The sequence below is a fragment of the Arvicola amphibius genome, chromosome 9, assembly GCF_903992535.2.
Source record: "Arvicola amphibius chromosome 9, mArvAmp1.2, whole genome shotgun sequence".
In the NCBI taxonomy this organism is placed as follows: Eukaryota; Metazoa; Chordata; class Mammalia; order Rodentia; family Cricetidae; genus Arvicola; species Arvicola amphibius.
Window position 1 is genome coordinate 105,304,318 of NC_052055.2, and position 12,821 is coordinate 105,317,138.

The 12,821-nt window shown below is 40.9% G+C and overlaps 1 protein-coding gene across 1 annotated transcript in view; it reads left to right on the top strand.

Moving 5' to 3' along the window:
• The first annotated feature begins 9,137 nt into the window (after positions 1–9,137).
• The window catches only part of Ctnna3 (catenin alpha 3), a 1,277,532-nt gene continuing 1,273,848 nt past the window's right edge, over positions 9,138–12,821 (top strand). Inside the window, exon 1 of the mRNA XM_038342272.1 lies at positions 9,138–9,236. Within this exon, the coding sequence (XP_038198200.1) occupies positions 9,138–9,236 (99 nt within the window). The remainder of the gene's footprint in view (positions 9,237–12,821) is intronic.

A 12,821-nucleotide genomic window follows, 5' to 3' on the forward strand; every position in this document is an offset into this window, starting at 1 on the left:
TCCTGAGGCTATCCATGCCCTGCTGCTGACTTTGAAAGTGACTTTTAGGAGAGCTGGGAGCTGTGGAATAGAGAACGAGTGTTGTAGGCAGAGTGTTATTAGCAATTCTGGTGGGAGTGTGGAAGGCTGGAATGACAATAGGAATGTGATCTCCTAATATCCTTCTCTGTTGTTGCCAGGGCAGGAGAAAAACACAGCACGCTGTGTACCATAATAGGCACGCTCAGGGTATTAGATGGTGAGCCGTGAGCTAGCTCATACTGATTGATGACAAACCTGTGTCCCTCATAATCCACCACCATTACTGCATTTAGAAATGAGTGGTAAACAATTTTAAAGTAATTCAAATTTAATTTCAAGTACGTCAATAGAGTGAAAATTCAGGCATTTTGTGGAACAAAAGATAGGGAAGGGTCGGATGGGTTTGCTTGTCCTGAGTTTTATTGCCAGAGAGATCTATTACTTCTATCAAGAGATTTGTTCTCCTGCCTAAGATTCTGAAAACTGGAATTTGGTCCTTGTGTCTCATCAAATCAACACTTTTCCCACTTTATAAAACCATCTCTTCTGGGTAGGGGTTAAAAAGTGGTAGATTTGAAATCAACTTCAAGAAGACCTTTGTAAAAGCAAACGCCCTCGCTAAATGGTGTAGTAAGACCCTTACTATTTCTACTCACCCAAGCCATATTGTTGAAATGAAATAAGAGGGTTTTTGAGTATTTGGAGGTCCTCCCTACCACCTAATATTTTATAGATTATAGGATGTGACACTTATTGTGTGGCAGGAGTTTTGCTCTGGACCCGTGTTGTCGTGTTTCTGTGAGAGGCTAGTCACGAGTGGACAGACTTTGACCTTTCCTCGGCTTCATTTGCAAACTCCTGCAGTCCTACCACGCATAGCCCGATTTCCAATCAGTCAGGATTACTGAACGGGACAGATACCAAAGATCAGAAAGACTTTTTATAAGAAACCGCAGTTATTCGTAGAATAGTAATTATATACAGCCAAGGTTCTTCAAGGACTTGGTTTATTATTTTATAATTTGGTCATGGAAAAGTAAACTTCTGAATAATGTTCTCTACCTAATGTAAATTAAATACATGAAATAGTCTTAGGACGTACCTTGATTTAATTAGGTTTATATTTTATCTCTCTGCTAAAAACATTCTACACGTGTTGTGCATAATTTTTCCTGTCCCCATTTTTTCCCCCTTGCTTCCAGTTTCTAGTGTTCGATGCAGCTTTGGAAGCCCATTATGAGTTCTGCAGCAGAGACATATCTTTAAAGTTTGATGAAGGTTCAGTTCATTCTTCTTTTTTTTTTTTTTTTTTAGATTTTATTTATTATGTATACAGCATTCTGTGTGCCTACAGGCCTGAAGAGGGCACCAGATCTCATTTTGGATGGTTGTGAGCCACCATGTGGTTGCCAGGAATTGAACTCAGGACCTTTGGAAGAGCAGCCAGTGCTCTTAACCTCTGAGCCATCTTTCCAGCCCCAGTTCATTCTTTTGGTTGACCACAATGTCCTCTATCTTTGCCCCTGAGATGGAAACAAATGTCAAGAACCTTGATTTCTTTTTTCCCCCAAAGGAGTATTTATTTCATAAAAAGATTACTTGTTTTATGTGTGTGCTTTGCCTGCGGTACATATGTGAACCATATCTGGAGCCCTAGGAGATAAGAAAACTGAACCGGGCGGTGGTGGCGCACGCCTTTAATCCCAGCACTCGGGAGGCAGAGGAAGGCGGATCTCTGTGAGTTCGAGGCCAGCCTGGTCTACAAGAGCTAGTTCCAGGACAGGCTCCAAAGCCACAGAGAAACCCTGTCTCGAAAAACCAAAAAAAAAAAAAAAAAAAAAAAAAAAAAACCAAAACTGAATCAGATCGCTGAAACAGGAGTTACAGACAACTGTGAGCACCACGTGGGTGCTGGGGACCAAACCCTGCTCCTTGGTAAGAGCTATTGAGCTAGCTGTCCAGCCCCAGTTTATTTCATTTTTAATTGTGTGTCTCTGCATACACACGCTCACTCATAGAAGCTGGAGGTATCAGATTCCCTAGAGCTCCAGTTACAGGAGTTATGTATGAGCTGCCTGATATGAGGGCTGGGAACTGACCTGGGGTTGTCTGAAGGGAAATATGTGTTCTTAATCACTGAGCTATATCTCTAGCCCAACAATTTTGATTTTTATGTAGCAAGGACTTGTCATAAGCAGGTTAGCAGGTAAAGCCCTTAGTGAACAATGCATTTGATCAGACTGTAATGTTATATACCAAAATACGTATTTTATTATTTAGATTGACTCTGGGTTACATATTGAAGTACATTATTTGGGGGATGGAGTGATGGCTTAGTGGTAAATAGCATTTGTTACTCTCCGAAAGAACCGGATTCTATATCTAGCACCCACATAGTTGCTTACAACCATCAATTAATCCCATTTCCAGGGGATCCAATGCCATCTTCTGACCTCTGAAGTCATCAGGCAGGCAGGTGGTGCACAGATATACATGCAGGCCACTCATACACATTATCTTAGGGTTTTATTGCTGTGAAGAGACACCATGACCATGGCAACTCTTATAAAGAAAAATTTTTTTAAATTAAATTATTTATTTTTTAAAAATCTTTTCTCAAATGTAGAATTCAATAAAAATAAAAAAAACTTTTCTCATTTTACATACCAATTCCAGTTCCCACTCCCTCCCCTCCTCCTGCTCCCTCCACCTTCCCCCAACCCCACCTCCCATTCACTCCTCAGAGAGGGTAAGGCTTCCCATGGGGAGTCTATAAAGTCTAGTACATCACTTTGAGGCAGGACCAAGGCCCTCCCCACTATATCTAGGCTGAGCAAGGTATCCTAAAGAGAATGGGCTCCAAAAGCCAGTTCAGGCATCAGGGATAAATCCTGGTCCCTCTGCCAGTTGTTCCAGTCTGCCCCAGACACACAATTGTCTTCCACAGTCAGAGGGCCTAGTTTGGTCCTATGCTGGTTCCTCTGCTGTCAGTCTGGAGTCAGTGAGCTCCCGAAAGGAAAACATTTCATTGGGCCTGGCTTACAGTTTCAGAGCTCTAGTCCAGCTGGGCGGTGGTGGCACACGCCTTTAATCCCAGCACTCTGGAGGCAGAAACAGGTGGATCTTTGTGAGTTCGAGGCCAGCCTGGTCTACAAGAGCTAGTTCCAGGACAGGCTCTAGAAACTACAGGGAAACCCTGTCTCGAAAAACCAAAAAAACAAAACAAACAAACAAAAAAAACCAAACCAAAACAAAACAAAACAGAGCACTAGTCCATGATCATCACAGTGGAACATGGCAGTGTGCAAGCAGACATGAGGCTGGAGAAGGAGCTGAGAGTCCTACATTTGATCTGCAGGCAGCAGAAGGTAAAACTGAATTGAGTTTTTAAGACCTCAAAGCCTGCCCCCACAATGACACACTTCTTCCAGCAAGACCACACTTTCCAATAGTGCTACTCTCTATGGGACAAGCATTCAAACACAGGAGTCTATGGGATCCATTCCTATTCAAATCATGTGACACATTAAAAAAAAAGTAGCCATCATGGTAATGTTCTGTCAGTTTTGATATGTCTTTGTTACAAGGAAGAAAAGTGGCAGGTAGAATGATTGAAAACCAACTCAAACCAAAACATTCCAGTCCTTTGTTGCATTAAGAGAAAACAGGTGTTAGTAGTGTTAGGACTCTTTTTTTTAAAAAAGAATATCTTCTATATTTTGAAAGAATGCCTGAGAAGAGAGACTATGCTTTTAAGGAAACTATACAGTGAAAAGGAGTGAGACATAGCATAGTAACAGTCTAAACCAAAAGGACATTGACTGTATCACACATCACCTAATGGTGATGCACACTACCATTGATATACTTGTGATCTATCTATCTATCTATCTATCTATCTATCTATCTATCTATCTATCTATCTATCTATCTATCTATTCATCTACTTACATACATGTCTGTTTATCTCTATCTATCTATCTATCTATCTATCTATCTATCTATCTATCTATCCATCCATCCTAATACAACCTGAATAATTATTTTTAAACCAAACTGGCTTTTAAAAGATAAAGAAAGGCTAGGTGGTGTTGGCATACACCTTTAATCCCAGTACTTGCGAAGCAGAGGCAAGTGGATCTCTATGAATTCAAGATCATTCTGGTCTACAGAGCAAGTTCCAGGACAGCCAAGGCTACACAGAGAAATCCTTTTCTCAAAAAGTAAACAAAACCAAAAACAAACAAGCAAACAAACAAAACAAAGAAGAAGGAAAAAAGAAAAAGAAAAAAGTAAAGGAGAGCCAGGCATGGTGGGTGGCTCATGATTGTAATCCTAGAGCTTGGGAGTCTGGGGGAGGAGGGTTGAGGCCAGTCTACATTATATAGTGAGTTCTAGGCCAGTCTGAGCTATCAGCTGGGTGAGACCCTGACTCAGAACCAAGAACAAATAAGCAAAAAGTAAAAGGATAACAGTCCTTGTAAGTGACTTGCAATGAAGTTCAGCACAGACTGAGAACAAGGACACGCTTGATTGCCTTGAAGTGGGGAGGGAGCCCCACGTGGGCTATTTGGATTATGCTCACTAAGAGAACTATCTAGAAAAGTGCTATGTTTCAGAAAACTTCCTCTATCTCTGCAATCAGCTATTCTGGTGGTATTTATATAAAACTGTCAACATTTAGTGCAAATGGATAATATATAGTATATTGTAGTTATTTTAAAAACAGCAAGAGGGATGCTGGGGCATCCCACTCGATTTATAAAGTGTCCTTCTTCAGACTGTGTATTTACTTTCTAGTGTTGACTGTACAATGTTTTGATAGTGTCTATGAAGTAGAGAGTGTGCACTGGTACCTTGAATAGTATAGAAAACCTCAGAGCATATGACTGTACTTAAGTGCTTTTTATCAATTATTAAGTTTGCCATAATTGGTTCCTTAGAGACTTTCAGTATAATTATCCTTGTTTTTAATATTAAACTTCACTGAAGACACATGAAAGAATAAAAGTCTTATAACAATATTTGATTATAAGCGCATTTGAACTGCAGCATTTAGATTATGTACAAATATGATGCTAAGTCACTGGGGAGAAAATTTCTCAAGAATATTTCAGATACACAGTTAAAGATTCTTTGGGAATTTCACACATGTTTATAAAAATTCAGTGATTTTCACTCTTCCAATAACATTACCACCTCTCACCCCCCTTCTTCCCTCTACCACTGAAACCCCTCTTTCCCTGCCCACTTTCATGTCTTTGTGCGTGGCCCATTGAGTTTAATTGGGGTTGCTTGCATGAGCATCGGTGGGAGGTTATTTCCTGGAGCATGGGCAACGCATGAGTGGCTACACCACTGAAGAAAATGATGCCCTGACCTCAGCAACCATGAACCGCCGACAGGGAGGGGGTGGGGCGTTGTGAGCCCCTCCTACATCCATGATGTGGAGGCATACTCTTGTGCAGGTAACCACAGCTGTATCATGATAGCTGCAGTTTTATTACCACTAATTTATGTGTCGGTGTCGATATGTATCTGTTGAGTTGTGTGTGGTGGCACACCTTTAATCCCAGCACTTGTTGTGCACATGGGCAGATCTCTGTGAGTCCAAGGCCAGCCTGATCTACGGAGAGAGTTCCAAGAAAGCCAGGGCCACATGGAGAGACCCTCCCTCAAAAACAATAACAAGAAAAGGAAATCATAGAGAGTGGCCACGTGAGATGACATCTGAAGAGCAGTAGGCTTGTGACTCCTTGACTCTCCAGCCTTTGCTTCTATTTTTGTTTAAACAGATTTTGTTATCAGTGTCAAAATTATATGACATAAAGGTGAGAACCAATATATATGATTACTTATGGGATGTTTCTGTGTCTCATCTCTCTCTGCATCAGGTTCCCAGCTTAGATGGCAGTCTCAGTGAAGTGTTGATCTTTTCACTTATCCATAGACATAGAGGCCATGGATATCTTTGAATACACACAATGGCAATGTATGGATCTGTGGGATGGACCCAGGAGAGTGGGGAGATTGGCAAGCAAACCGGTGCTGGTTTTATGGAACGAGGATGGGGCAAGGAGAGAATCTGGGGGAAAGCTGGAGGAGACTCTCACTGGAGGGATGGGCAGGCACATGGACTCTACCCTACAATTCTGAGGTAGAAACACATATAGGAAAGAGAATAACTTGCTCTCCTAGGATTATTGAGATTAGGGAGAGCCTTGAAAAGATTGATACTATGTAAATCTGTACCTGTTCACCTAGCTGTCTGATTATTGCCAATTAATGAATTAAAAAGAGAACAATTACTTGCTCTTCTAGTTAAAACTCCTGACCAGAGAAACTAGAGCAATCTTCATACTTTCTATTCTTTTCTTCCTTCATGGTTCCAGAGAGATTGTTAGGGTGTTTTTATTTGGTGGGGGTCAATTTACTAAGTCCAAAGCTGTGGGAAACTGTAGGGGAGAGTAGGTACGCACCAAGTCGGAAGGTTTTCTATTGATAGATGCATATTTCTGTTCATTATAAGTTTTTCTTTTCTTTTTAAAATATTTATTTTAATTTTACGTGTATATATGCATGCCTGAGTGTATGTGTCTGTGCACCATGTGTGTTGAGGTGCCCAGAGAGGGCAGAAGAGAGGTCAGATCCCCTGGGATTGGAGATGGTTGTGAGCTGCCATGTGAATGCTGGGAACTGAATGTTGGTCCTCTGGAAGAACAGTAAGTGCTCCTAACTGCCGAGCCTTTCTTCCAATTTCTGTTTTTTATTTTTTAAAGTAGGTTAGGTTGATATATATATATATGCATATATATATATGACTCTATCTATCTATCTATCTATCTATCTATCTATCTATCTATCTATCATCTATCTATCTATCTATCTATCTATCTATCTATCTATCTATCTATCATCTATCTATCTATCTATCTATCATCTATCTATCTATCTATCTATCATCTATCTATCTATCTATCTATCTATCTATCTATCTATCTATCTATGGTTTATTTTTGTTATCTCTGTGGACACTGAGTAAACACTTCCTGAATGATGATTGGCAGACAAGGGTTAATACAGATTTGTGGGTTTAGTAATTTAGTTAGTAGTGTCCATGGCTGATAGATTAGTTTCAGTGTCAGTTTCAATATATTATGAAATGCCAATCATGATTATGTGATTAAGAATAGAAAATTTCAGTGACTGGTTTGTGTGTGTGTGTGTGTGTGTGTGTGTGCGCGCGCGTGCGCGCGTAATACTCATGTGCGTGTGTATGTGCAGGTGCAGCTGCATTTGGTGGTCAGAGGTCAGTGTCTGTTTTCCACTTGCACCTTTCACCTTATTTTCGGTTATTCACTGTATTACTGTGAGCGGAATGTGTGCATCTGATGAGTGTGGAGAGCAGAGGACAACTCTGCGGAGTTAGCTTTCCTTTTCTACCTTTGCGTGGTTCTGAGGGTTGAACGCAGTCTTGTCAGGTCCAGCAGTTTTACTTGTGGAGCCATGATGCCAGTCTCGGTCTTAGGCAGGAGAAATGGTGTCTCATTGAACCTGGCGCTTAGCAGTTCAGCTAGCCTGGCTTGCCAGCAATGCCACCCCCCGCCCCCCGGGGTGCTTCTGTCTTCCTGCTCCTCACTGTTGACTGAAGCGTTGCTGGTGTTTTGCCTCCCTTTCACACGCATGATGGGGGATCCCAACTCAGGATTTCATGCTTACAAGGTGGGCACTTTGTTGATTGAGCCGTCTCCACATCCTCTTGAATTATTATTATTATTATTATTATTATTATTATTAATTTTTGGCCATGGTCTTATTATACAGTCCTGGCTGGCCTGGAATTCAGGATGGTCTTAATTTCACAGGAACCAGATTTCTTTGCTTTTCTTGGTGCTGGGGTTAATAGCGTAGACTAACACAACTGGATGAGAGAGTTAATATCTTAAAGAATCATTTATAAAAATTCTTATTTTCTTTTGAGCCGGGGGCTCTCTGTGTAACAGCTCCACTGTCCTGGAACTTGCTTTGTAGACTGGATTGGCCTCAAACTCACAGCGATCCCCCTGCCTCTGCCTCCTGAGTGCTGGGATTAAAGTACCATGCCTGGCTTAATCATTATTCTTCTTACGTTGTCTGGTGACTTGGTCACTTTTCTGTTGCTGTGACGAGACATTATGGTTATGGTGGTTCACAGAAGGAAGAGTTTATTTGGGCTTGCTTATGGTTCTGGAGCTTTAAGAGTCCATCACAGTGGGGAACACGGCAGCAGCTATAGCATGGTGGTAGGAACAGAAAGTTGAGAGTTCCTTTCTTCGACCACAATCACAAAGCAGAAAGAGCAAGCTGGCAGTAGGGTGAGGCCTTAAGCTCTCAATGACAGCCCCTAGTGACATACTTCCTCCAGCAAGGTCTCGCTTCCTAAACCTTCCCAAACAATGTCAACAAGTGGCAGGGGAGCCAGGAGGAAGTGTTCAAATGCTGGAGATTATGGGGAACATTTCTCATTCAAACCACTGCATCTTGTCCAGATATCAGGGCTTTCCAATTGGCTTCTTCTTTTTCCCTAATAGCTATTCAAATTCTTATTGGTTTCTTATCCATACAAGAAAGAAAATTTCCCCAACCTCCTTTCACAATCAAAACTCTCAAATAAGCAACCTTGAAAACACCTAGGCACACACCACATGTCTTGGGCTTCTCGTCTAAGTCTTGACAAGAATGGGCAAACAGCAAACATACAAAGTCCCTGAGCATCACTGGTTCATGGAGGTCAGATGACCTGCCTACTGTCAGATATGTATCAAGAGATCGGCAATAGCTTTCAATTAAGACTACTGATTAAATGGAAGCCTGTGTGATAAGTTTGAAAGTCAGTTATGAATTTACTAGCATACATTAGAGCTAAGCCCAGGCAGCATGAGAGCAGACAACAGCTTGGGAGTCTCTTGCTTCTCCTATGGTGGATTTGGCACCCTGAGTCTCAGGGGACTGAAAAGACCAGCCAAACAGAAGACCCACTTATTCCATGATTTTCAGGAACCCTGTACTTTGAAAAGAATTCCTCCTCATTGATAAGCCTTGTTGTTTTTTTCTGTGTGTGTCCGTGTACAGGCACCATGTCGGCAGAAGCACCAATCCCCCTGACTTTGGACATTCACGACCTGCAGATCCAGACAGTCACTGTGGAGAAGCTGCTGGAGCCGCTGATTATCCAGGTAGGAGCACTTTGGGTGCTGCGATGTGCTACAGCTGTGTGTTAGCAGAATTCAAGATGGTGGGAATAGCAGTCAGTCAAGGGTGGACTTGGCTCTAGGTATGAATGACTACAGCACCTAACAGCATCCTTTGTTTAAACTGGTATCATCTGAGTGTGGTGGAGCACATCTCTAATCCTAGCATTCCAGGGGCAGGCAAAAAGATCTCTGTGAGTTCAATGACAGTCAGGTCTACACATGGAGACATTGTCTTAATTCCTCCCAATAAACTGGTATTAAAATATAAAAGTATGTATTTGATATTAATAATATAATTCTGAAAGTTTTCCCTCAGATTCTCTTTTGGCATTAAGTTCAATATTAATACACACACACACACACACACACACACACACACACACACACACACACGGGTCTGTGTGGATCAGAGTGACCTCTAACATATGCCCTCCCGCTTCATCTTCCTTAGTTCTGGGATTGTATGTGTGTATCACAATGTTAAGAGCTGTATATAAGCCAGGCAGAGGTGGCACACCCCTTTAATCCCAGCACTCGGGAGGCAGAGGCAGACAGATCTCTGTGAGTTCAAGGCCAGCCTCATCTACAGAGCGACATCCAGAGCTGTTATAAGAGAAACCGTGCCTCAAAACTAAAAACAAAAGAAAACAAAAGAAGGAAAATAAAGAAAAAAACAGGTTTACTATTATTTGTGTGTATGTGTGTGTGTGTGTCTCTGTGCACGTGCGCGCGTGTGCATGCGATGAGCGTGAACAGGCACCTGTTTTGTGGCATATGTGTAGATGTTGGGGGACAACATTTTGGAGTCAGTTCTCCCCTGATTGCCAGACTTGTGACGAGTGGCTTTACCTGCTGAACCACCTCCTTGCTTCCAGATGCATGCATAATTTGTAAAGCACTGCGTGTCAATTATCTTTCATATAGTCATGAAAACTGAGGCAAGTTAATATTCCAGCCATCTTTATTATGTAGATATTCCAGTGGTTTGACCTAAGAGCCATGGCCTCTCATTTAAAACCTGAAATTAGTACTGCTTAAGCCAGCTCCTGAATGCTTTCATGTTGAGACAAACAAATCTATCTATCTATCTATCTATCTATCTATCTATCTATCTATCTATCTATCTATCTATCTATCATCTATCTATCTATCAATCTATCTACCTACCTATTGTCTCTCTTTCTCTCTCCCAGGCTAATTCAGACTCAGAGTGCTCCTATCTCTTTCTTCTGGGTACACTATTATGTCTGGCTTTATTTTTGTTTTTCTGACAAAGTTCACTACAAAAAATTAGAATCTCCCTAGAGTAGGGCAAAGAAAATTAAAACACATTCAATTTTCTACCAGGAAACAAACATTAATGTATTATTTCCTTCTAAGACAGTAAAATAGCGGGTGATTTTCTCAGACCTTTATAATACAGAGAATGTAAACTCAGTGCAGGCCTGCCACGCCTCCTATTTGGGAGGATTAGGTAGCCTTGGCAACATATGCATATATGTATACTGAGTATGTATATATATATGAGCATACATATATATGTAAGCACATATGTGTATACAAATCTTCAGACATACGATGTGTTAAGCTCTGGGAATCTAATTTGTGAATAGCATTGTAACTATAGTTAACAACACATATATGCTTGGATGAAACAAATCTACAGTTTAGATACACTTTAAGTGTCTTTGATACACAAATACAAAATAATAGTTATGGACAGTGATGAATATATTCATTAATTTGGCTATGGTGATCATTATATGAAGCATACACACACACACACACACACACACACACACATATGAACTAAATGTTCAGGGGGAAAATGATAGTATTTCTAGCACAATGTTTCTCAGGAAAAAAACTCAACCTTATTATAAAGAAGAAAGGCGTGGCAGGCTTGCGCTATCCACTAAGTTTACATTCTCTAAATTATAAAGTTCTGAGAAAATCATCCACTATTTTACTGTCTTAGAAGAAAATAATGCACTAATGTTTGTTTATTGGTAGAAAATTGAATGTGTTTTAATTTTCTTTGCCCTACTCTAGGGAGATTCTAATTTTTTGTAGTGAACTTTGTCAGAAAAACAAAAATAAAGCCAGACATAATAGTGCACCCAGAAGAAAGAGATAGGAGCACTCTGAGTCTGAATTAGCCTGGGAGAGAGAAAGAGAGATGATAGGTAGGTAGGTAGGCAGGCAGAAAGGTGGGTGGGTGGGTGGGTGGGTGGGTGGATGGATGGATGGATGGATAGATCGATAGATAGATAGATAGATAAATTTGTTTGTCTCAACATGAAAGCATCAGGAGCTGGCTTAAGCAGTACTAATTTCAGGTTTTAGTGCCTTTTAGACATCAATAGTTAATATAAAACTCAGCTGTCACCATTAAGAAATGTTTTAAGGCCGGGCAGTGGTGGCGCATGCCTTTAATCCCAGCACTCGGGAGGCAGAGGCAGGCGGATCTCTGTGAGTTCGAGACCAGCCTGGTCTACAAGAGCTAGCTCCAGGTCAGGCTCTAAAGCTGCAGAGAAACCCTGTCTCGAAAAACAAAAAAAACAAAAAAAAAAAACAAAAAAAAGAAATGTTTTAAGTTGCCTTCTCAGTAGTAGGTCTCAATTTGAGTTCAGTGAGAACATGTCCCGTGTCTGTCCTCAGAGCTGCTCCACCGTGCATCCCCAGAAAAGACAAGAACACTTTTGAATAATCAGATATAAGGCCGCTGTAGTTTTTTACCCAAGTGAACCCTGAGAGCTTAGTGTCTTTGGAAGAAGGGACCTGGGTGCATGATGGAAGGTAGGCCAAGAGGAAAGTCTGGCTCTATCAGGTTTGCTGTTAAAGGTAAAATATTTCGATCTGCATCAATGAACAGATTCCTTCAACTCTGCATCAAGAAAATCCAATGGTGTGAGTGGGATGGGGTAAGAAATGATGATGGCGTGAGTGTGAACCAAATAATCTTATCTATGCATGAAAATGTCATCATGAGACCCATTTTACACATGAGCTATGCTGATAAGAACATTTTTTAAAAAAGAAATTTAAAAGTCCAGTCCATAAAATGAGGCCTTGCATGCTGAGTAAGAATGGCTACTCATATGATCAAATGATCATTTATTTCATGGAAGACTATCACAGCATCCCTTCAAATAGCTGCCTTTCTCCCTTATTTTGATATTTTAGTTCTAGTTTACTGTGTGATAAATGAGAGGCCATGGCTCTTAGGTCAACACCCCCACCCTCCGAATTTGTATTGTTTGATCAAACTTCCCATTTTCCATATCCCCCTCTTTGAGATCCTGAAAATCAGTATTTTGTGCTATTCTGTGATTTCTCTGTGTGAGACTGTGCAGTGCTTTCTCTTTGTGCCTGTGGACACTGTTTACTGCAACAATGAAAATGTGGTTCAGGATAAAATCTCCAGGTTCACTCACAATGACAAATGGCAAGCATTGCTTTTCCTAAAATTGCTTAATAATAATTATGGATGTGTATATATAATTTTATTGATTTCTGTATCAATAGGCTTCTAGGTCCTGTCCTTATCTTGCCTTTTCCAGAGAG